General features: G+C 42.0%; 1 protein-coding gene across 3 annotated transcripts in view; it reads right to left on the bottom strand.

Annotated features, from left to right (window-relative positions):
* mbd2 (methyl-CpG binding domain protein 2) overlaps positions 1-25,149 on the bottom strand; it is a 78,965-nt gene extending 53,816 nt beyond the window's left edge. For 2 of the 3 annotated variants that reach the window (XM_036580719.1, XM_036580720.1), the window contains exon 1: positions 24,627-25,149. In XM_036580719.1, coding sequence (XP_036436612.1) covers positions 24,627-24,742 — 116 coding nt within the window. In that variant the 5' untranslated portion in view covers positions 24,743-25,149. The remainder of the gene's footprint in view (positions 1-24,626) is intronic. The other variant, XM_036580718.1, reaches the window with a different exon arrangement.
* Between the last annotated feature and the right edge of the window lie 1,289 nt (positions 25,150-26,438).

Below are 26,438 nucleotides of genomic sequence, written 5' to 3'. Positions count from 1 at the left end.
GCCTGTTGCTCTTTACACTGTGTGTAAATTTCATGATGAACGGACCAAAATAAACGGCCCAAAATGACTTGGAAAAAAGTCTGGTTCCATTGACTTCCATTAAAAGTAAGGCAGGTTTTTTCCTTCTCCTGTAAAGTTACCATTTTGGAGATACGAGGTTTTGTTCTGACAACAGCGATATGTCTTCTTCTACAGTTTTGCGCCGCAGCTATGATGCCAATCTATCTAACAATAGTAATAGAAGTTCATAGCCAGTTGGCATCCTGCAGACTCATGCTTAATCACCACTCGCCTCAAAGCATGTCGAGTTGCTTAGTAATCTCAAATAGACTCATGTGGTTTCTGACACTGCGACATCCTGTTATCTCCGAAAATGGCCAAACGTACAGCACAAAGCTGCAAACAGCAGTAGCGGGCGTTTCAAAACCTGCAAAATGTCCATGCTGTTGACTATTTTTACAGAAAAGTCATACAGTGTCAGAAACCACACACGCAAACCTATTTATTCACTGACCAAAGAAAAACAAGTATTTCCACTTTACTCAAAGCAGAAATGTTCTTTATCTTTAATGTAAGTGAATATAAAGAGATTTAATTCCAGGCTGGTTTGAAGCACTTCTGTTGGCCCATTCATCATGAAATACTAACATGAACAGAGAAAAGAGCAGCTGTTCAAATGATGCAGAAAAATAAGCATCAACAAAAAATGGACGTATGTTTTTCTTTGCACAGCGACCATTTAAGATTACTTAGCAACACAGTTTTAGGTGAGTCTATGATGATTTAGGTACTCAGTTAGCCTAATCCTAATACTTGATACTCGTTAGCAACACTAGCCTCATAGCTCCAGTGCAAAACTACCCATGTAACCAAGGTGCTCAGTCTGCCCTGGTTGAGTCTGGTCTGCAGATTTCGGGGAGGCTGAACAAACTACTGCTTAAACGACTTAACTACCACGTTTGACAAAGCTTGCTAGTTTTTGTGGGGTACTTTTGCGGAGGTTGCCAGTCTTATGATGTCAGTTCAGTGCACAGCAGTGTCAGCCCACATATGCCAAAATTCATATTTCGACTCCTTGATGACCTCATTAGTTAGAGTAGTGGTGTCAAACTAAACCAATAAAACGGCCAAAGTCAAAAATCTTTTTTTCACTTTCAATTTTATTTCACTTTTACTGAACATTTTGGCCTTGGTTTATTAAAAATATGCCAAAACTGCAACAGCAAAGTGGCCATTCAATACTTATTAAAAATGAACACTAAATAAATGTAATTGTTTTAATTGTTTAAATTGTTTTAGGTAGATTTTTCAAAATTTTAGGACTTTTTTTTTTTTTTAAATTTGCTTGAACTAGACACCAGGCATCTTTTCTTTTTGGGTAACCAGTGGTCCATAGATTGTTGTTGTGGGAAGGGGGTCGGAACGCACACTACGTTGCATTGCATGCTGGGAACTGTAGTGCAGCTCAGGCTGAAATGGGCTAATAATAATAGAAAATTAAAATAATTTTGCGAGTCGGCCCGCAGGCCTTGTGTTTGACAGATGGGACTTAGAGGATCCAGTGAGATTTGGAGGAAAAATGTATGTGAGATAAAACATATCAGATTTGAAAAAATGTTGTTTACCACATGGTGCGAAAACAGCAATATTTAAAAATCTCATTCATTTCTGAAATGGTCATGATGCCGACTACCGAATAATGACGTGACTCTGGCGTGGTGATCTATTATAAAGGAGGAGGAGACAGTTTACTGGTTGAAAAATGAACAGGAAAGCTCAAAACAAGGTGTTTGTTTATGGGTAAAGTCACACCCTTTAATAAAACTAGCCAATCGGCCACAAGCCCTCCTTCATTGTGGAGATATGTAGGTGCACAGTAGCCAGGACCTAAAAAACACATTTTTGTGTTATTTGAACCAAGTGCATCAAACTATTTACTGAAGATAAGATAAGATAAGATAAGATAAGATAATCATTTATTAGTCCCACAACAGGGAAATTCTCAGTGTTACAGCAACAAAGGGAGAGCAAGACACTCAAAAAAATGAAAAGAAGTAACAAGAAGAGAATTAACAAGCAAGTAATTAACCTTATTAATTACTTAACAAGGTTTTCACAGTTTGTTACTTGTTAATATATATACAATACATATAATACTATATTATTATTATACTTGATTATATATATATATATATATATATATATATATATATATATATATATATATATATATATATATATAATAACAATATAAAGAATTACAAATAAATAAAAAGCTAAGATATTTACACTTTAAAGATATTTTGCCCAAAATTCACATGGAGTTTTGCACATGAGGTACTGGTTTATATTACACATGAGATGGTGAGGAGTTAACGTTCTAAACATTATAAATCAAAAAAGCAAAAAAATCCTTACACTATAGAGAAATTTAAAAAATAAATAAATAAATAAATAATAATAATTTTTTGTAAGATTTTACCAGCCTGGCCCACACTACGGGATAATCGGGCCCATTTTGAGGCTGATTTGCTCCTCTCGACAAACACAAAAGGTCTCCCAATATCAGGGTGATCTTAAACGATGATTTGTGTGAGGTGTCCATAATCCAATCTCCACTCCTACTCCCAGTGCAGTGGCGACGGCCCCGTTTGGGATTCGTAAACATGTTCTGCGTTTACGACCCGGTATCCTGTACTGTGATGGACGCCGATTCTGTGATGTGAAATGCTGCGTTAACGTCATGCCTGAAGTCAACCAACGAGAGCCGAGCTGAACTGAACTCGTCAGTGTGTACGGAAGAAGTTGTAAACATGGCAGCTAAATCGAGTCACCGCAATGTGTGTATATATGTACATATATATGTGTTGCAGTTTGAATGAGCCCTGATGACCCTTTCTTTCAGCTATGGCTTTATCCACACTTTAGCTACCTTCACATTACAAATCCGATTTTTTGCTCAAATCCGATCTCTCTGACACGATGGTTCACACTCGTTTAGGTAAGTGACTCAAATCTGTCATTAATGTGACAAACCGGCGTCCTGAAATGACCCTCATGACCTCATCCTACTCAGTAACGTCACGTGAGTGAATCACGTTCATCATCAGCACAAACTAACGAGCAGAACGAGCTTCGCTGAGAAGATAATTAACTCTGATCAGCTCTCAGCTTCATTATTAGAGCGAGATGAAGGAGAAAAAGGTGAGATGAGCTGCTTTTCCACTGTTTACAGGCTTTATCTTCTGTTTGGCGCTGCTGCCATGGTAACGCTGAGTGATGGCGCAGCGCAGTGGAAAAAAAGCACATGAATTCTGATCTGAGCGTCACATTAAGGTCACATGACCACAAATCGGTTACGTATCTGATCTAGATCTAAGACCACATATGAAAGTGGCTCAGGTCGGATTTGAAAAGATCAGATTTGTGTCACACAGCTCTGAAAACATCAGATCTGAGTCACATTAGTGTGATAAATTGGATTTGTGCCACTTCAGCCTGGTAACGCGAACGTAGCCTTTATTCTTTCACTTCACATTTTCTGTGCAGAAAGAACAAACCACTTTTTTAAAGTAATCACAGTCCAGAACAGGTTAAGGACAAAAAAGCTGTGAAAAATATTATGTGTGGGGTCTCATGTTTTCAACCACAGTTGGGATTTTAAAATCCTGTAATGTGGGCCAGGCATTGCTGAAGCACTAATGCGGAATAGTTTCAGGTTTACAGGTCTCTATCCACTCACAAAGAGTCTGGTCCTGTATGACTGGAAATAACTGCCAAGGTGGCTTTCCTATCAGTTCTTTGGAGGTACCCAGCCCTGTTAGTCGTGTATTGTATCAAAGGCTTAAAGACACAAACATTGCGGTCGGGCGCCAAACACATCTTGGCTGACTGAAAACACTGGGGTACAAGCAAAGTGTGTAAATTTGCTTTTTCGCCGAACATCCCTTCAAGGTTCAGAGGGGCCTAGAAGCCCTGGGGGCGCGGCGGCGTTTCCCGGAAAGCGCGGGGGAGCCGGCGGTGCCGTTGAAAGGGCGTAGGCTGGCCGCGAGAGCAGTGTGGTTGCAACTGCGTGAAAGGGGGGGAGGGGAGAGAGCGCATGGAAGCGTGTCGCTCGCTCCTCACTCTCGACTGCCCTTGCGCTGCCTTCCGCATAGTGCTAACCCCCGCAGCGCGCCACACTACACACACACACTTTCACACAGATACACACACACATGTACAGCGAGAGAGGGAGAGAGGGAGAGGGGTAGAGAGACAGAGAGAGAGAGAGAGAGCGAGACAGAGAGAGAGAGAGTGAAAGAGAAACAGAGAGAGAGAGAGAGAGAGAGAGAGAGAGAGAGACAGAGAGAGAGAGAGTGAAAGAGAAACAGAGAGAGAGAGAGAGACAGAGAGAGACAGACAGTGACAGAGAGAGAGAGAGAGAAACAGAGAGAAAAAGAGAGAGAGAGACAGGCAGAGACAGAGAGAGAGAGAGAGAGAGAGACAGACAGAGAGAGAGAGACTGAGACTTTGACTTTTAATCCCCTTTTATTGAAGCATTATTAATTAAAGGATTTTCCATCCTACAGTAAAGAGCTAATAGTTATATTAATAATAATGAGGATCCCCAAAGAAAAATCACCCATTCACCAAGATTCACCAATGAAATGATATCACACCCAGATCACTGACAGATACAATACTTTCACCAGCTCACCACTTTTTCTCAAAACAGGAAATGTTATGAGTGTTTTGGTAAAAGACAAATTCAGCTCTAATGCGCAATTCCGCTAAAGCTCGGAACCATTTCAAAACATCCACCTCCTGCCCTTCAGACACCGACCTGAAGGACTTCCACACTGATAACTTCGCTTGTCCCACTAAAAAATTAACCAAGGTATATAATATTATATACATTATATATTTATAACGCTGACCTTTAGAGAATCAGCCCTCTGTGCGCCCTGTCCAGGAGCTCGAACAGAGGAACCAGCCCTCTGAGCGCCCAGTCCAGGAGCTCGAACAGAGGAACCAGCCCTCTGAGCGCCCTGTCCAGGAGCTCGAACAGAGGAACCAGCCCTCTGAGCGCCCAGTCCAGGAGCTCGAACAGAGGAACCAGCCCTCTGTGCGCCCTGTCCAGGAGCTCGAACAGAGGAACCAGCCCTCTGTGCGCCCTGTCCAGGAGCTCGAACAGAGGAACCAGCCCTCTGAGCGCCCTGTCCAGGAGCTCAAACAGAGGAGCCAGGCCTCTAAGCACCCTGTCTAGGAGCTCAAACAGAGGAACCAGCCCTCTGAGCCCCCTGTCCAGGAGCTCGAACAGAGGAACCAGCCCTCTGAGCGCCCTGTCTAGGAGCTCAAACAGAGGAACCAGCCCTCTGAACGCCCTGTCCAGGAGCTCGAACAGAGGAACCAGTCTTTGACAGTCGGAAAAAGCATGAAAAACAGTATCAGGATTATTACAGAAAATGCAGTGTGGTTGAATATCAGGGTTTAATTTTGACACAAACCCATTTGTGGGTACAGCACAGTGAAGGATCCTCCACTGGAGGTCTCCTAAACATTTGGGCAAGGGACTTTTGTATAGGAGCCTCCATGAAGGCCGCAGACCCTCAGGGACACAGAGATGGGCTCTCCATTTGGAGTCACATCTCTCCTTCAGCTCATGAAAATGCAAATATTTAACACAGCTCTGGTACAAAGCCTTCTTTCCAGCTGTTGAGAAAGGCAAAAGAGAGAGACAGAGACAGAGAGAGAGAGAGAGAGAGAGAGACAGAGAGACAGAGAGAGAGAGTTTTTAAACACTGTCCACTCACTGTCCACTCTGTTAGACACTCCTACCTTGTCTGTCCACCTTGTAGATGTAAAGTCAGAGACGACAGCTCATCTGCTGCTGCACAGTTTGTGTTGGTCATCCTCTAGTCCTTCATCACTGGTCACAGGACGCTGCCCACAGGACGCTGTTGGCTGGATATTTTTGGTTGGTGGACTATTCTCAGTCCAGCAGTGACACTGAGGTGTTTAAAAACTCCAGCAGCACTGCTGTGTCTGATCCACTCAGACCAGCGCAACACACACTAACACACCACCACCACGTCAGTGTTACTGCAGTGCTGACAATGATCCACCACCCAAATAGTACCTGCTCTGTGAGGGTCCATGAGGGTCCTGACCACTGAAGAACAGGGTAAAAGGGGGCTAACAAAGTATGCAGAGAAACAGATGGACTACAGTCTGTAACTGTAGAACTACAAAGTGCACCTATATAGTAAGTGGAGCTGATAAAATGGACAGTGAGTGTGAAAACAAGGAGGTGGTCATAATGTTAATGTCATCTTTACTTTTAATGGAAGTCAGTGGAACCTGAAGTTTTTAAAAGTCGCTTTTGGCCGTTTCTTTTGGTCCATTCATGATGAAATGTACACACAATATAAAAAGCAACAGGCATTTTCAAATTATGTCAAAAACTGAAACACGACAAAAATGCAGATACAAGGTTTTGTCCCGACAGCAGCGATATGGTCAAGAGAGTCTATATTGAACACGCTCACTATTCAGTTTTGTAAAACTGTGCGAAAATCAAATCAAGTCAAATGGATTATCGTAACTTACACTGTTACAGGCCAGATCACGCAGCCAAACCAGCGAAGAGCGCTGACGGAAACAAGGAGTGTTCTCATAAACACAGACTAGCAGCAGGAAAGCCCAGTTAGCTCCTGCAGTAACGCTCAATTATCCATCGTCCTCTCACACGAACACGCCTCAAACACAGACACAAGAGGGTTGGAGCGTGAAAAAGAGATTCTCACAGACAGACCAGCTCCTCCAGGCTCTGCTCCAAACTCAGCTGCACAGACACAGTTCACTCACACTGGGTGGTAGAGGTCATCCTCTCATCAACCTCCTTCCATTATAACATATGAGGTTAGGACTAAGGCCTGGAAAAACGTGTTCCCAGAAATTTGGCCAATTCCAATACAAGCTTCTATAATTTATTGAAAATAAAATGAAATGAAAATGAAAAATGAAATAGACTGCAACAGTTTTAACCACCGCTTAAAGGGCAATCCCACCTATTTTGCAAATTCTCAGCATAATAAAGCTGGTAAGATGAAGTCATTCAGAGTGGTTTATGTGAAATTCTCCAGTATAGGGAACATTTTATTCTCAGTGGGAACCAGACGGCTAAGCCTCTAAAGACTCCCTCGCAGAAAGTTATTACTGTAATGGTTATGCAGAGAGGCTTTTGGCCTAATATACCATTTTACCTAATATACCTGCATTCACACTGGCAGCGGCGCGATGCGACAAAGCAGCCAAAGGTCATTCATTTTCAATGAGAGCTGGTGATTTCCGGCAACAGGAGGCGGCGCAAACGCTGGTGACACGACACTAGCTGCGTTCCAAAGCCTAGGCTGCAGCCGAGGTAGGGCGGGTCCTCAGTAGGACTGTCCTATGAAGACTCCTCCTTAGTAGCCTATCGGCCACACAAATGGAGCAGTCCTAACGAGGCTGCGTGGTGACGTCACCAGAGCGGCGCCAAACTCGTGAGGGAACTGGTGAGAGAAAATAGAGCCGCTGCATTGATTTACTTTATGGAAGTGGAGGAGATGATCTTCTGTAGTACGATAAACTACATATATACATATACTTCTAAATAAACTACGATATATGGACAAATTCTTTGATTAATCAGTGATTTTACACTCTTTAAGGTAACGAAGACGAATTCAAGGACATGAACAATTTACATTTTAAAACAAGCTCTGCTCCAGCGGCTTTGTTTTCCGCTATTTTCATTCTGCTGTTTTTTCTCCTTCACGTCGCGCGTGCGAAGTTTAACTTCATGCAAATAAGTCGTGAAGCGACGTGGCGAGCAGGAATTGAGCACTGAGCAGCGTCGTTCTGATCGTAATCTAGTGTAAACTGGTCAACGAGTCAATCTGAACGGATTCCCGGAACAGCCAATGAAAACAGAGAGAGAGAGAAGAAGAAAATACAGCAAATAAACAAAGAAAAATGGTGAAAAGTCTCTCACGTGTGGACCGAAGCTTTTTAATGAGCTGAGTTTAAGGCACAATCGAGTTTATGTACATTTAAAAGTCTAAAAATACCAACTGATCACATTTTTAAATCCATGATCCACTCAAACATGTTTACCTGCTGCTTCTTTACTGTTTCAGCGCAAACGGCAGAGAAAACAGCAACAGCGAGCGCTCCATGTTTGTTTATTTGCGTCTCCTAGTAACGAGAGAACATGAGAGTTCACGCAAGTTCAGTGAGCTCCGTTCAGTTCAGCAGCAGATTGAAAGTTGAGTAGTGTGTGATCCCTAATCGATTAGCGTGGATCCCCAACATTTCAGTCGCCTTAAAAAATCTACAAGAACCAGTCGGACAGTGTGAGACAGTGTGAGGCCAGTCTTTTATAATCTGTTCAGACTTTTAAAGGCGTGTAGCGAACCCAGAGCGTTAGAGGTTATGGATATCTGCCGAAAATATAGTCCAACCAACATGCTGATCTAACCCCAGTTGGGATTTCAATTTCTATTACAAATTTCTGGTTTTTGAGAGCCCACCCAAGACCCACCCATTATCTGCGTACAGTATACCTATGATACGGAGCCTGAAACAGACAGGACTTTATCAGGGCTGTGGCAGAGCTGTGTCTTCATGAGCGACTGCTGCATTCTCCTTTTTTTGGTCATTTTTTTTTCACAAAGTAGCCACAATATTGCAGTCAGGGCTGTGGTTATTAACAGGCTTTCAAGTGTTTGCCATCTTCATCAGCACTGCTGCTCACTGTAGTGGACTACAGCCTGTGTTTACTCCCCAATTAGAGCCACGCAGAGGATTCACAGTCTGAGAATTCGAGTCTCGAGAGCAGGGCGCAGGTGGCCTGACGTTTACTGCAAATGACTCAGCCGAAGCACAGGAGGCAAATCACTCCGAACGAGAAGGATTCATGATTCAACGGCAATCAACACAAACAGGAAGTGCGTTCTTGGCCCGCTTCCCATGAGGCCTCGAGAGGATTAGCTAATGCTGTTAGTCCAGACGCTGGTCCAAAGGTAGAAGACTTCACTAAGGCCTTATTCTGAAGGACCGCCTCGGACTCGGGCTGAGAAGCGGCACAGAGGCGCAGTGAGAGGCCTTTAAATGAGCTCCGTGCTCACTGGAAGAGAGTGTTCCACTTGAAGTGACACATCTACCACATCGATGCGGAGAGGCCAAGGACACTGGTTACATCACACTCAGGACGCGGGTCTGAACGCCACGTCCGCACAGCCGAGCAACGACACACAGCGAGAGAGAGAGACACAGAGAGAGAGAGAGAGAGAGAGAGAGAGAGAGGGGGGGAGGAAATGCGCTCTACATGGAGAAAGCCAGTGGAGCCATAGTAATAAACACAGCCCATAAATAATATGGTAGAATGCTAAAGTCAGTTAGCATTAGCTTAGGGTACATGGTATTGATGTGTATGTAGCACAAATAAGAAGGTGCTATGAAACACATCATGATATTAGTAACCAAAATCAACACAATATTATCACAGTTTGTTAAAATGCACTGAAAATGTTTAAAATGCACTTAAGTACATTCATATTCGAGACGGCATTGATCTGATACCTTTTCAATATTGGGTCAATATTCTTTATCTGTTCCATCATAAAACACAGACACGTATCCCTCCTATCTGTAATGTACCACCATAAAAATGCCGTGTCCTATTCTTTATAATACAAACATCATGATTACATCACACATATCACTATATATCTATATGCTTATTGCAAATAGATCTTAAATCTTAGATTTTACATCTTATTAATTAAAAAAAAGATTGGTATCGGCCGATACTTAAGGTTTTAATAAAATACCGTATCGGAAAAGTGGTATTGTGCCATCTCTTATTAAAATAACTGCACTACATGTATTGTTATTGAACTTCTCGGCTTCTCCAAAGCCTAAAAATACCCAAAACTTTTAAAAAATCATTTAGAATTTTTTTCAGAGAATGCTAATTTCTGCTAGCATGTATATGAGATTTTCTCTCATTGTTAGCATCAAACTAAAGGTGGTGAGCAAAGCTCGTTACAGATATTCAGTTATCTTTCACTTTGTATGTTGCAGCTTTACAGCGAATGCTCTGGTTTCGCCCGTTAGCCCGTTAGCGGTCTGCCGAGCTGCTCGTCAAACAAAACCAGGTGAAGTTCAGCATTCTTTAGTTCCATTTACTTTATGTACATGAAGTTTGTGAGTACAAACACACATGTATGGGTGAGGTTGAGCGTTTTTTTCTTTCTATAACCTAGTTTTCACCTTTTTGAGTCGTTTTGCTCCTCCTTCTGCCGCGCTGCGGCTGTCGTGATTTTCACAAGCTCCCCTGAGACAAGGGACTGTGTGAGAGTGTGACAGTGGTGGCAGGAGGATTTTCTGAAAACAGAGCTGCGCTACGTCTCCTAATTTGACTAAATTGCAGTTACGGCATTCATGGTCCACAACAACATTACCAGGCGTGTTTAATATCACGGTATACAAGATTAATGAATACTGGCACATGTCTACTTACTGCCCTGCGATGGACTGGCGACTTGTCCGGGGTGTATCCTGCCTTCCGCCCAATGACAGCTGGGATAGGCTCCAGCACCCCACCGCGACCCAGAAGGATAAGCGGTTTAGATGATGTATGTATGTATGTATGTATGTATGTATGTCTACTTACTTTTAGATACTCATGTTAACAGAAGTGCTAAAATTAAAAATAGATCATTTTAAAGTTCAATAATCTTTAAAGAAAAAATAGCAGATCACCATCGACCGATACGCAAGGTTTTAATAACGGTATCATATCGGAAAAGAAAACGCTGTATTGGGCCGTCTCTGATACCTGCACTACATGTCTTACACTTGTTATCAAACTTATCAGCTTCTCCAAAAGCCTCCAAAATCCAAAAACTACAATAAAATAACTACAAAAAATGTTAAAATCAGCTCTCTGCACCACAATTTTCATGAACTAGCAAGTTGTCAAGCACACTTTTTTTAAAAAGACACTATTTGTACAGAGAGCTGAACGATTTGGGGAAAATATCTAATTGCGATTTTTTCCAACGTAAACATAAACTGAGATTCAGGCCTGATTTTTTTGGCCAAGGAGACCAGAATATCCACCTTTTTTCGGCTTGACCGCTAAATGACCAAACTGCCAGTAAGTCGTGGTTGTGATGTCACAGTGCATGGAGGTTTGATTGCCTCTGATTGGTCTAACTTATCCACAGGCATTTTACAAGCTCTCAGTTTTCACTCTGAAAACTTAAGACAACATTTTTGACACTGTACACACTTAAAAAGATGGTTCTTCGAGGGTTCTTCAGTAAAGACTAGTTCTATATAGAACATGAACACTCTAAGATCCATTTGCATGCTTAAAGTGTTCTTTGCATGGTGAAATCGTTCTTCAGATTAATGGAGAATGTGTTGTTTATGGTTCTGTATAGCACCAAAAAGGTTCTTCTGTTGTTTGACACCATAGAAATAGCAGAACCCATTTTGGTGCTATATAGAACCATATACAACACATTTTCTTTCAATCTGAAAAACCATTTCACCATGCAAAGAAGCCTTTATACATGCAAATGGATCTTAAGACTGTTCATGGTTCTATATATAGAATGATTGTCTTTACTAAAGAACCAACCTTTTAAGAACCTTGAGGAACCATCTTTTTAAAAACGTAGGCTATAGAAAAAATTGCATTGCGATTTGAAAATTGCACTCACACTTGATGCCCACCCTTTGAAAAACTGTGTCTAATAACACTCAAACAAGAATAGCGTACCATTGTAAAACCTCTCATTTGTCCCTAAAAGCGCCTGAAAGGCGGCACGGAAAGCAGGAAAACAGTCACCGGGTACCCGCATTCCTTCAGAGCAGAAACCAAACACGCAGTTCTGAGCCCTGGAGAGCAGTGGGAGAGGAATTCGGAGGATGACTCAAACTATGACTCAATGAAAACAGCCATTTGAGGCCCAGGACTGAGGCTAGGCCGGGCCTGAGCTGTACTCATGAAGCGTCCTGGAACAAGTTTTGCATCGTGTTTCATTGTGAAACCGAAGATCACAAACCCCAGTCCTTTGAGTGTGGACTCAAAGGACCCCATCCCTTCCCCACCCACTCTACTCTTCACACTTTACTGACTGGATGACCCCATGTCGGAAGAAAACCTCGTTTTTCAGTTTCGGACATAATTTGAAAATTCCTGTTGTCCTTTACATTGTGTGTGAATTTCATGAAGAATGGACCAAAAGAAATGGCCTGAAATGACTTGGGAAAAAGTCTGGTTCCATTGACTTACATTAAAAGTAAAGTAGGTTTTTTCCTTCTCCTGTAAAATTACGAGGTTTTGTTCCAACAACAGCAAAACTGAAATTGTTTAGCCATTACTTCATAGTGACCAAACCTGTATGGATACATGGGGGGTACTAGGGGCACACAACATATAAGCACGCTGATATCAATGGGAAAATAATGTGACATGCAACCCTCCCCCCAGGCCCTGACGACAGCCGCGAGAGCCGCCAGGAAGGTGGGGCCCGAATCCTGAACACCGCCGCCCAGGCCCCGCCTCCTTTTCCACAGCGAGGCCTCTTCACTGCACCTCATGCTCAATCCAATTGGTGTCGCTGTGGAACAGGAGGCGGTGACTGGGCAGCCAAGTTTGGGGCTCATATCCCGCCTTCGTGCCTCTTGTGGCCGTCATCGCCGTCTCCATCCCCTCTCTGTCTCTCTGGCAGCTGACGTCCGCCGTCATTCGCGTCCTTTGGCGGTATTCGGGATTCGGGCCCTGTCATTGGAGCCTGGGGGAGGGGTGCATGGCACATGGAATTACTGTCAATAATTACAACCAATCAGAACAACTTCGCTCCCCATTTGTGGTTGTGCACACACTGACACGTGTGAACTTTTGAAATCCGCGTCACCAGCGTAGCTACATAGTTACTGACGCCTACATCAATACCACAGTTACCCATGCAGATAGACTGGTGGTGTCTGGGCCGATCTGATCACTTGCAAACAGTGTGAACAGTCAACTCAAAAGACCTGATTTGAGGAACAAATCCGATTTGCCTGCAGTTCGTACATCACCAAAGAGTCAATAAGAGCCACAGGGTAAGATCCCTAATGCTACATTTGCCTAGCATAATGAGTGGAATGACTTTATTGTAGTGATGCAGCAAAAAGAAAATTTCCAGCCAAAAATGAAACCGAAATTGAAGACACGCCCGACCGAAAGCCATACAATTCTATTTATACTTTTGAAGAAACGCGCTAAACATAAAAAATATCAGGCAATAAGGAAAATACACTTTTATTATATACAAAATATGCTTTGAATTGACAAAACTGGGCTGAAAGCAAGTAAAAAACAGCTATAAAAACTGTACATAAAATGGTCCAAGGCAATGCATTCCATTATTTTTTTGTTCTATTTTGCATTTTAGCTGTTGTTTCTCAATCTTTTCATCATTCATCATTTCAAGACGTGTGGCTACAGATCGTTGTGCTAACAGAGACTTTCTGTATTCCAGGTTTAGACCTGATGTTCGGTATGAAACCTGTGGCGGAGAAGCTCTTGGTCGTTGTATCCTCTTTTAATACTGAACCATAATCGATCATAAATTGCTTGTCTAACAGTTCCAAGCAGCCAATTTTTTTCTGCCTGATCTGTTGCCACTGGCTGAGTCTGTGCTGACTGGAAACCAAACAGCTTTTTAACCATTATTTTCCCCCTTGAGGTCCACTTACAGCATTTGTGTGGTTTTATGTAGCACAAAATGTCGTAAATCTTTTTTTACACTACCATTTCCCAACCTCTCTTTATCCCTTAGAATTAAACAGGCTGTTTTTGTTACTGTGCCTTTAAGACTTTAATGAGCTCTGCTCTGATTGGCTGTGCCTCATTTAGAAAGCACTCAGAGCTCAAACATTCCTTATGACTTAAAGATGAATGGGTGGAGCTAAAGTGCTGTAAATGGAAATACACAAATCAGGCATAACATAATGACCACCTCCTTGTTTCTACGCTCATTGTCCATTTTATCAGCTCCACTTACTATATAGGTGCACTTTGTAGTTCTACAGTTACAGACTGTAGTCCATCTGTTTCTCTGCATGCTTTGTTAGCCCCCTTTTACCCTGTTCTTCAGTGGTCAGGACCCCCATGGACCCTCACAGAGCAGGTATTATTTGGGTGGTTGATCATTCTCAGCACTGCAGTAACACTGACATGGTGGTGGTGTGTTAGTGTGTGTTGTGCTGGTCTGAGTGGATCAGACACAGCAGTGCTGCTGGAGTTTTTAAACACCTCAGTGTCACTGCTGGACTGAGAATAGTCCACCAACCAGAAATATCCAGCCAACAGCGTCCTGTGGGCAGTGTCCCGTGACCACTGGTGAAGGACTAGAGGATGACCAACACAAACTGTGCAGCAGGAGATGAGCTATCGTCTCTGACTTTACATCTACAAGGTGGACCGACAAGGTAAGAGTGTCTAATAGAGTGGACAGTGAGTGGACACAGTGTGTAAAAACTGCAGCAGCACTGCTGTGTCTGAGAATGATCCACCACCCAAATAGTATCTGCTCTGTGAGGGTCCATGGGGGTCTTATCTTATCTTGATCAAAAAGATAGGAATTTTCTGTAATACGGCCCTAGCTCTCTAACTGGAAAGGTGACGCTGACGGACCTGCGGTCCAGTCTACTGGTGGAGTCCTGCCAGTAAAAACAGTGGTGTAAGTGGAGAAAACCCCAGTAGGGGCCACACTCATTCACCCTCCTGACAAAGAGGGGAGCAGAGAACAGCGCCGGAGGGCTCAATTTAATTGAAACCCACCTACTGGGGAGAACAGTGTACGTGCGCATGGGCACACATGCACACAGCCATAGCTGTGACACAGGCTCAGACAGGCAGCGTGAGCTCATCAGGAACGTGTGCAAAGTGGAACACAACCAGTTAGCCACATGCACACCACCAGATCACATGGACAGTCCAGTGATATTCGACATTCAGGAAAGCCGACACAGATTCAGGATGGACCGCTTTGTATGAAGCACAAGTTCTGTATAATAAGGGGTGCGATCTGAGAGCTACAGAGGTGCTGTATGTGAGAATCTTTGCTAAAATCTAAAAAGTAATTCCATGAGCCAAGAAAATGTCATGATTTTTAAAAACTTTTTTCTGTGTAACAGTGAACATATGATAACACAGCACTGTTTAATGCAAACACTTTCAGTTTATAAGTACTTTTTGGTCACCAAATCTGCACCGCGAGTCGTCTGCCAGTCTGACGACGCCACTTTTCTCTGCTCCCTTAGGTCTACAAAGGAGTTTAAATACCGACTCCTGCAGCCCAACAGAGCAAAATATCGCTAAAAATGGTCATTTGGGACTCATCCACATTCATACTCGACAGGCAGGGCACTACTGGACAGCAGAAGCTAGAATTTCTAAACTTAATGTTACACAGCTCACTATTTAGCTGGGGAGTACGGAGCCGTTTGGGACTCAGTCTGGGTTTGACGCTAATTCTGACTGAAACTCGGACATTTGAAGCGTGTGAGACATTCAGGTGACGTTCTTTAGACTTTTATTTTGCCGTTTTTCAGTGAATCATATCCTGAGTACTTAAATTCAGGCCTGTGATATTAATGATGGAGTGGTTTGGCATGTTTGCTCTTATTTAGTTCTAGTTCTAGTAAAGAATAAGTTTTCAGCCTCTCAGTTTAAACAAAAACAGGTTCTTACTTCATCAGTTCACTCGGTGCTCCGTGTGATCAGCGTTAGAGTCGAAGATTCATCCATCAACAGCAGAAGGGTTTCTCATGTCGTGGCACAGTGATACAGAGTCCAGCCACTGTGAGGCGTCATAGGAGTGGTACAATGGCTTTGAACGCAGCTCAGCCAATCAGTAAAGCATCTCAGCACAAATAAACAGTTCTAATGCATTAAATTGTGTGCCTAAAGAAGATTTTCACTCAGACAGCAGTGAGAACATACTTTTAAGGTATTTCACATGTTGCAGTGCTTTATAAGGCCGACTACTAACGTCCTCATTAACAGATGATGGCAAAGGTTTTGTCAGGACAAGCAACACAGAGGAAGAGATTCAGACACTACACAGACAGGAAATGCTGTACGATGTGATCCAAACACAGGAACGTGACCTTAGACTGTACTGGAAGTTCCATTAATGATTTTTGGACGGATATTCATGCTGATTTCCTTTAAATACTCATATTAAAAGGAGTCAGTTTTAGAGGACAGTGTTAGATAATTAAGGGCTGTGCGCTACTGAGTGGACAGTGTTCGCTAATGAAGAGCTGAACTATGAGAAGCAGACGTTTCCCCTTTCAGAAAGTGAGGAACGTACTGTTTTAGAAGGTATTAAGCATGTTACCCACGGCGCATGGCCCAATTCATGCCCAGCTGATTTCATACCACAATTAGCAGTAATGCTGTGACCTTGCAATGCATGTGATTGGCACTGAATGCATATAGACAGTATAAAGACTATTTAACGTAGCTTTTTGTTGCAGAATGTCCTCAAACAGTTCTGACATCGCAACGTGATTTGCTGTTCAAGAGTGTCTCCCAACTGCATTCCGCTGTTGTCGGAAGAAAACCTTGAATCTCCAAAATGGTAACTTTACAGGAGAAGGAAAAAACCTACTTCACTTTTAATGTAAGTCAATGGAACCAGAAGTTTTTCCAAGTCATTTTAGGCCGTTTCCTTTGGTCCCTTCTTCATGAAATTTACACACAATGTAAAGAAGAATAGGTACTTTAAAATATGTCAAAAACTGAAAAATGACAAAAATGGAGATATGAGGTTTTGTTCCGACAGCAGCGATTGGTTTAATATCCATATCATTTCACCCTTTTACCAGAAACTATCAACCAATCTGTTTTTTACTTTAGTAAGATAACTATTTTTCTGTTGTGGAATCTAAATAGTTGTCTCAAAAACTGCTGAATAATCTTAATAAGGAAACTCTGGCATAACTGATATAATACTATACTGTGTTGTACTGCGATGGTGCTCCCACTCGTATATCACTACGTACGTACTTAATACCCTAAAATTACACACAACAAAGTTCGGCAACACAACTAGCTCTGAAGCAAGTGGTGAGAAAAGTACAGAACATCTTGTGCAACTCGGTGGAGAGAGCAGGGTGGGAACCCTTCACAAGAGCTCCACACCCTGATTTCGCTGCATGGAGTTCCTTTAACCATCTCTTCGCCTGAACAGATTGGACCTGTTTTGTGCCTCTGTCCGAAAGCAGCCTGGGCTCAAACGCTCCTTATAACAGTGTAAATGGGCGGGGCTAAACTGCTATAGGCTGAACATGTATGTAAATGTGATGGTTTCCAAGACAGAGGCCTTTTTTTGCAGCTTAGTTTTCGTCTATGGACTTTAACAGTGTTTAACACGTTACATCAAACTTTTCTTTAAAAAAACAAGTAAGCAGAGTCAGTTTTCCATGATTTTGGCCCTTTCATGTAGAGATTCGGTAACAATTAAGGGTCCTAGAACCTAGAACCTAGTATTTGGTTCTGTAAACTTCAAAAAAGCTCTTTGCACTATGCATCTTGTTGACAAAAATGGTTCTCTTAAGAACCACTCGTTCAAAGTTTTGGTTCTAGGGAAGCAAAAGCATTTCTCCTATGGCATCGCACGAAGAACCAGGGACGTTCCAGTGAAGATCGGGTCCTGGTATTTTTGTGGGTAACACAGCAGCACCACACACACTCCATTACATTTAGGATCCAGTTTATTTAAGTTATGCTAGGCCATAGTGTGGGGGGTACACCGGTTCGTCTGGTATACCGGTAGAAATTCTTCCTCAGGAATGAGGTTTATCGTTATCGTTACAGTGGTATGACAGAAATAACCACAGATAATCTGACGTACAAACATTGCAAATCGTGTGAACGTTACCCCATTTAGATGAACGGCTGAGTCAGGGATGTTCCAGTTACGTTTAAAATGAAAATGAAAATGCAGCAGACGTTTCATTTCAGCTGAAATTCGATGAAGCCAGCCTCATTTTTCCGTTTCACCTTAAATTGAGGAACAGCGGTGGAACAGAAAGGAAAATTCAAAGAAAAACCTGATGAAAAGCTCAATTTATACTGGTTTTAGTATATATATACAGTGTATCCCAGCTGTCAGAAGGAAACCTTGTATCTCCATTTTTGTCGTTTTTCAGTTTTTAACATCATTTGAAAATGCCTGTTGTCCTTCATATTGTATGTAAATTTCATGATGAATGGACCAAAAGAAACGACCCAAAATGATTTGGAAAAAAGTCTGGTTCCATTGACTTACATTAAAAGTAAAGTAGTTTTTTTCCTTCTCCTGTAAAGTTACCATTTTGGAGATATGAGGTTTTGTTCCGACAACAGTGATATACATCATTGCTGTCAGGATTTTTGTAGATTTTAGTTTAAATATACATAATTGGAAAACACCAGCCACCATTCACATTGTGTCAAAACTTCATGACGAAAGGACCAACAGAAATGCTCCAAAATCACCTGGACAAAAAGTCTTTGCGCATTAACTTTCACTGTAAATTAATCATATTTTATACCATTTTTGAAAATGTGTAGTTCTATTGTGCCATAATATTATGACATATCGCTGTTTCCAGAAGAAAACTTCGTATCTCCAAAATGGCAGCTTCTCAGGAGAAGGAAAAAACATACTTTACTTTTAATGTAAGTCAATGGAACCGGACGTCTTTCCAAGTCATTTTGGGCCGTTTCCTTTGGTCCATTCTTTATGAAATTTACAGACACTGTAAAGGGCAACAGGTATTTTCAAAATATGTCAAAAACTGAAAAACGACAAAAATGGAGATGTACAGCAACAATATACTGTCGTGTTTTACTCATATGTTAAAGGCGTCTAGCTTAGCTGCAGTCGAAGCTAGGCTGATGGGCTATTTTCATGCTCCAGGTTTTCACACTGCAGACATTTAGACTGTAATTGTGAATTTGCAGCTTGTGGAAACTGTCAATTTGTGCTGCTTCTACAACAGAGAAAAGAGGCAAAATAGCCTTAAGAAAGGACCAGAATTGGGGCAATTAAGTCAATATTGATACGTGTGAAAATATCCTTCGACCCCTGATCTTTCAGACCAGCAGGGCACATCCCTACTCGAGAGAGCGCAGCTGAGCGACTCCGCTGTGTCCAGTTGGCCTACGGTGAGAAAAGCAGCAGGCTCCCGCAAAGCAGCCACGCCAAGCGAGCCTGACGCCGTTGAAGGCAGATCGGTGTAAAAGCCAACAAACCACGTTGGCGGTGTCGACAGATCAGTTTACACGCCTGCCCTCGCCATCACGGCACCTCAAAACAAGCCGCGGCAAACACCCCTCCCCCACGGCGCACTGCTGCCTTGCCTTGTGAGGGCACTGGGGGAGAAGCCACTTCATGGCTTTTGTTCTGCTTATTGCACGGCTATAAAAACAGAAAACCCCACCGTCATCAATCCATCAGTGCAGGAACTCAAAAGTGCTGTCATGGTGCATCACGGAAAAGTAGGAAGCACTTTCTGTTGAGGGAATAATGCAGAACTAGCAGTCAGCGTGTGCTGAAAGCGGTCACGCGGCAAAGCGCGGCCTGCTTTGGGACTGCTGCCGTGGGCCGAGGCCGGTCGCGGCCAGCGGAGGCAGGCTGGGGTTCAGTCGCTGCTACGGCAGGACGGCAGCACAGGATGTGACGGAACACCAAAAATACTCAAAGGCCACGCGTCAGCGAGGAGGCCTCACTATCAGGAAGATCGGCGCACAGACAGCTCTGCTCTCGCCCGCCGCCTTCAGCGGCTCCCTCCTGACTAAGAGTGGGAGGCAGCTTTCCCCAGAATTTTGTTGGCTGACTCAGTCCAAGCTGGAGACCGTCCCTTCAAGCACGTCTGCTGGCCTGCCATTTTAAAGCGCCTGTATCATGTAAAATAAAACCCAATTTTGCATTATTTTTTTTTAAATAAAAGATTTTATATAGTAATATAGTATTTCAAAACATACCCTTCCCTCCTCAGTCCATATACTAACCAGCTGTGTCAGATATTTCTCAGTGGATGTCGCAAAATTTTCTACAATTAAATCATGAAAAAGCTGAAATAGTGATCGTTGGTACAGAAACTGCTTTATGAGAAACTTGGTTCTTTAGCTTCACATACCAAACCTGCAGAAGGGTGTGATCTCAGACTCTGAGCTCTGTTTTATCTGCATGTAAACACAGTCACTAAAATAGCTTTTCATCATTTGAGAAATGTGGCTAAAGTTCGGCCTTTTCTCTCTCAGAGTGACGCAGAGAAACTCGTTCATGCGTTTGTTCAGCAGAGTTGATCACTGTAATGGTCTTCTTACTGGACTTCCTAAGAAAACTATACGTTCTTTACAACTCGGACAAAACGCAGCAGCATCCTAACAAAAACAGGACAGAGAGATCAGATCAGTCCTGCTTTAAAAGAGCTGCACTGGCTGCCTGTATCATTCAGGATAGATTTTAAAGTTCTGCTACTAGTTTTTCTGGCTCTAAATGACCTTAAAGCACCACTTACATCACAGAGTGTCTGTCTGTTTATGTTCCAGAGTGTAATCTAAGATCTGCAGATACTGACCTTCTACAAACACCCTCTGTAAAATACAGAAAACATGGAGAGACTCTTTCAGTTATTCTGCTTCTAAACTGTGGAGCTCAGTTCACCTTTTATTAGACAGTCAAGCTCAGAGCTCACTTTTAATAAACATCTGAAGACGCAGCTCTTTAACTCAGGGCTTCATTAAAACTCATAGTATTTATCTTTTAATCTGATCTGTGTCGTTTTCTTATGATTCTGAATTAATACTTATAATTTCTTGTATAACCATGTTTTTTCACCGGTCTGTAAAGCACTTTGAGCTGCCACCAGCATGAAAAGTGCTATATAAATAAATATTATAATTATTATTGTTCTTAGTATTGTTATTATTATACGGAAACTACAGCTTGTTTCTGATTTCACCATTTCTGTGATGTCACAAAAACCAACACATTTCCATATAGACTTAGTTTTCTGCAGATTCCATGAGTTGAAACAGAAAAAATAAAACCGTAGTGCCACAAATAAAAAAGAAAATAATAATAATACTAATAATAAGAGTAAGAACAACAAACATACAACGATAACGATATTTACGCAATGTTTTACAAACTGCACTTCACTAAATCCAATTAAAGGCCCAATTATGCTCACTTTGTAATGAAACATGTTGGTCATTGTTCTTTAAGTGCTCACAAAGTCCACGATATACTCAGAAAAGCATATTTTGCCATCATTTATTACTTTGACAGTAAAATATTTCCATATTGTCCAAAATCTACTGAAAGCGATGGAGATACGACAGTGCTGACACGTTTCTATAGGAGCAATTCCTGCGCTTAAACTGAGATGAGAAGTGAAGGAACACAGCGGTCTGTGAGCTGCAGAGATCAGTTTCTGTTCCACATAATGGCTGGTTCGAACATGCAGTTTACTCGGAGTTTAAGTCATGGCTGGTGTGTCAGCGATCACCTGGGCTGCCTCGACAGTCGAAAGCACTTCCTGCAAGCTTCGCTGCATTTATAGCCAGTGCCAAGTCAACACAGCCTCTGAAATCGAATGGCATGCGTCATTCCAGCACACCTTCCGCCTTCTCAGCGCTCGAGATCACAGCACCCCTCAAAATCGATACCATTCACACAACACTGCCAACAGCGCCCATAAATCAGGCCTTCAATTCTGACATGCCAAGCCATAAAGCCTGCCAGCAGTGAGCCAGGAACAAGGAACTTAAAGGCAAATTGCTGCTAATTGCCCCTTTAAACTGTACCACAGATCCAACACTGTTTAAGTAACTTAAAAGCTATCAGGTCCCGGCTTCTCGTCTGTATGTCTCGACTCCATCAACCACAGAAGTTACTTCTATAGCACTATAAATGTATCATAAGGCCAAAGTTGTTTAAGATGAAAATTTACACAAAAGTTTCAGTATTTTTTCTGCATAATTGAATCTAAAGATGTAAACAGTTGCCAAGAGTGATTTGGGGTGAAATGCTCTGTTCTAAGGAAACTTAGTGAGCCACAAATTGTTCACAGTGGTGGCGACAGGAACCAGACATCTGAAGAGTTGTATATATATCTCACTGTTGTCGGAAGAAAACCTCGTATCCTCGTATCTCCAAAATGGTAATTTTACAGGAGAAGGAAAACCTACTTTACCTTTAATGTGAGTCAATGGAACCAGACTTTTTTCCAAGTGACTTTGGGTTGTTTCTTTTGGTCCATTCATCACGAAATTTACACACAATGTAAAGGACAACTGGCATTTTCAAATTATGTCAAAAACTGAAAAACGAAAAATGGACAAAAAAACAAAAATGGAGAGGTTTTCTTCTGACAACAGCGAGATATATATATATATATATATATATATATATATATATATATATATATATATAAATATAAATATATGTGTGTGTGTGTGTATATATATATATATATATATATATATATATACACATACACACACACACATACATATATATATATATATATATATATTTGAAATGCATGGTGGAGAGATACACAAATATACAGGGTGTACGGCAAAATAGTCCCTTAAAAAAAAGCTTGTTTTTATAGATTTAACCTCTCCATCACCAGCTGTAAAGAAATCAGAGTCAGTAAGTCTGACAAATCATTTCATATCAAACTACTTTAAGAGACTCTGTTTACATCTGAAATATTGAGTTATAGAGAAGTATGCAATATTATACAAAAAAGGACAACATAGGGACAATATTAACCCATGTTATCCAAACACTTGCCATAGAAAAAGGCGTGCACAGCTGACAGCAAAGCTTTCTGGACCCTTGCTGGACTTCAACACTGTGAATCTGTTTTATCGCGTTTATTGCTAGAGAGGTTGACGGGCAGCCAACAGAGTCCTCAGCAAATGACCAGTGACAGAAGGATTCACACTTTGCTCCTGGCCAAGTTCACAAGCATAAAGTCATGAAGGAAATGTACGCGTGTGAGTGACTATGTGTTCAGCACTTTGCAGGGCTGCACGTCCCCAAATGTGATGGATAACGTTTACGGTTTTGACGTTGTGGGAACATTTGGCTGCTCCCAGTGAGGAAAATGCATTTCTGTTCTGCATAAAGTGCCGCTTTTACTGTAAAAAGTACATAAAATCCAGAGTAGTCAGGTTTAAGTTAAGGTTAGGGCTGGGTTAAAGGGGAGCTCCACCAATTTTTCAAAAAAATCGGCATAATGAAACGTTAGTGGAGGTGATAGGAACCAGACGTCTAAAGAGTCTAAGGCCTCTGTAAGTTCCCTAACAGAAGGTTATTATATGAAACGGGTATGAATACACTGTCTGATGTTTGGCACTTTGTTTTAGGATAATTTTGGCTTTAATCCATTTATTTTTAATCCCTACATAACTGAGAGGTACATGCTGGATGTTGTAAAGCAAAGCAGTCCCCAAATAAACCTTATTTATCCAGATTTATGCCTTTTTTACCTATTTTACCGGTATCAGCATCACATATAAAAACTCAAATGAGACATGTAGGTTCACTGGTGGTTCTGGACAGCACATAAAACGGCTATATTTGTCTTGTAGACCTCATGACGCCTGGTTCCTATCACCACCACTGTAAAGAAATGTAAGTCTGTAAGTTCCTCTACAATGAACCATTAACATCAAACCACTCTGAATGACTCTGTTTACATCTCGAGGACTGAATTATTCCGAATTTTTGAAAAAATTGGTAGAATTCCCCTTTAACCCTTTAAACTCCTTTTTAACCCACCGGCGGGTTCAAAACGCACTTAGTCATACTCTTCATAACTTTCATATTTCATAAGCTACATTCAGAAGGTGGGTGTCGTATGAGAGCTGAAACTGTCAAATAGTCAAATAGATGGGTGATGTAATTTTTAAACCCTTATAATAAAAGAAACTGAAATTTTTTTCCCTACTGAAACCCATTTTTCCACAAATCTGGGCTATAAACTATAAACAGACGGCGTCTCTTCAGTGATCTGCTCTGTAAAAATTACTTTTATTAAAAAATAATGCAAAAAGCGTCTAAGATTTTTAGCTTTAGCAGTCAATTGTAAGCATATAGGAATATGTGTGATCATAAAACACATGTTCTGTTAATCTGAGGGGAGCTTTCACAAAAAATAAACAAATAAATAAAATAAAAATTTACATTTATTTCATGCAGTTACTGGACAATTTGCCTTACGATTCGGTCACGTGAATTCAGATGGACAAACCAAAATAGACCCACGAGTACAAGAGGTTAAGTGGAGCTTCTACGTACAGTCATATAAAGACACATCTCAGCGCCCCCACAAAGACAGAAATACAAACTACAGTGTGGGCGCCGACAAGGGAGAAGTGGAGTTAAGCTTGTTTACAACACTTAAGTAAACCTGTCCTCGTTAAACGAGCCTTATAAAGGACTAAATAGGTCCATGACTTCAGGCACGGGACAGTAAGAGCCCCAGTGCGGCTGCTGTTAGCGCGGTTAGCCTACCTGTAGTAATAAACATCACTTTTGCCAGCACTGAGTCCCGACTTCCGGATCACCTCTTCTTTCTTCCAGCCCGGCGGCAGAGCCGGACAGTCCACCCTCTTCCTCTCCATAATCATTTAGTTGACGGTTGGGTCTTCAGAAAGGAGGCGGGGGGGGGTGTTGTCCTTCTTTCCCCCCGGCGGACGTGAGGCGAAAGTGCCCCGCTGATGGCCAACGGTCCTCCGTCAGATTATCGCTAGCCTAGCTCCGTTAGCCGCTGCAGTAACGTTGGTGGACGACAACCTTCCAGCTAAAGTCGCTTAAAGAGCCCCAACAACCGACCCGTCTGGCTCTTGACCCGGACTTCTGTTCTGCTCTTCAGCTCTGGTTGAGTGTCATGTGAAAAGTCCTGAGATCGGGCGGCTACATAGCCGTGAGAGTCTCCGCGGCCCCCGCTGCCTGTGTGTGTGGCGCCGCTGTGGACTCGCAGCGACTCTCCCCACTCACTCACCGACCCCCAGCGCCTGGCAACGGCCCGGCCACGGCAACCGCCCGACAACCCCGCCCACTCGGCCTGACGCCCCTCCCACCGCGTCAACGCCCCGCCCCCACCGTCACTTCTCGCTACTCTTTGCTTACGTTGCCCGCGTGACGCAATGTTTGGGAAAGAAACGAAACTGCGGTGACTCTTTTCCTGTTATGACGGCTGGAGATCTACATCGGCAGCGTCGCAGCTCGGTGGACGAAGAACACAAACCATGTCACCTCGAGCTAAAGCGGATAAAATATTACTGCAGTAAAAGTAGAAGTTCCTCCCTTTAGACCTCCACTTGAGTTTTCGCCTTCAAATGTACTTAAGTATCAAAAGTGAAAGTACTAATAGATTAATTATGAATGTCCTATTATCATTTTTGTAGCAAGACTCTTCATTAACTCATTTTAGGTGAAAATACTCCAGTGTCTCTCTTAGTAAACCAGTCTTTTAATAGAATGTCATTAATTAGTGACGCTGATGTCTATTAAAATTATCATAAGCACAAAACACTGAAGGCAAACAGTTTCCATCAGGTAGAACTGAGTGGCTCTGAAATCACTTTTTGTGAACAAGCAAAGTTTCAGGATAAGATTTGTTTGCAACTTAGTTACAAGTTTAAGTTTAATAAAAACTTTAAACTCAGTTTCCTTTACTAAACTGCAGCTGTAGGTCTCTGTTCATAAACACAAACTAGCCAAAACTAATTTACTATAAAATGAAATGTTTGTATAAATTCAGAACAAAGACACGTCAGTCACAACTGCATATGAGTACATATTTCTATATTGTGGTCTATTTACACAAAGTTAGGTTAGTTCATCATTTATGTTGAATAGACTCTCCCAAAATTTTACGCTGCTGCACTGACGTTGAACCGTGTGCTGCACTGGGTCGGTATGACCAACAGGTCAAAACAAGCTCAAAACAAAGTGAGCCCTGATTGGTGTTCTTACTTTGCACTTCTTTCTTTTTGACATGTTGTATTTTTATACACACATAAACCAAAAGGAACGACAGATTTCTCATAATGTAGCGGAGTGAAAGTAAAAAGTCACCCAAAATGGAAAAAGTACAGATACACAAAAACTACTCTGGTACAGTAACGAATTGCGTTTGCTTAGTTACTGTCCGCCACTGATTTTTAGAAGTGAATTTTAGAAAATAGAATGTTTAAATCAAATGGGAGGTGTGAATGTGTAAACACAATGTGGTGCCTCTGTTTTCTTATTGGAGTGTGAAATAATAGCAGAGGACTTGTAAAGAGGATAAATCACCCGAGCCGGTTTATGAGGAGCCTG

The sequence above is a fragment of the Colossoma macropomum genome, unplaced genomic scaffold, assembly GCF_904425465.1.
Source record: "Colossoma macropomum unplaced genomic scaffold, Colossoma_macropomum, whole genome shotgun sequence".
Classification (NCBI taxonomy): Eukaryota; Metazoa; Chordata; class Actinopteri; order Characiformes; family Serrasalmidae; genus Colossoma; species Colossoma macropomum.
The sequence above is the reverse complement of the archived record's forward strand: the minus strand, read 5'-3'. Positions and strand labels throughout refer to the sequence as shown.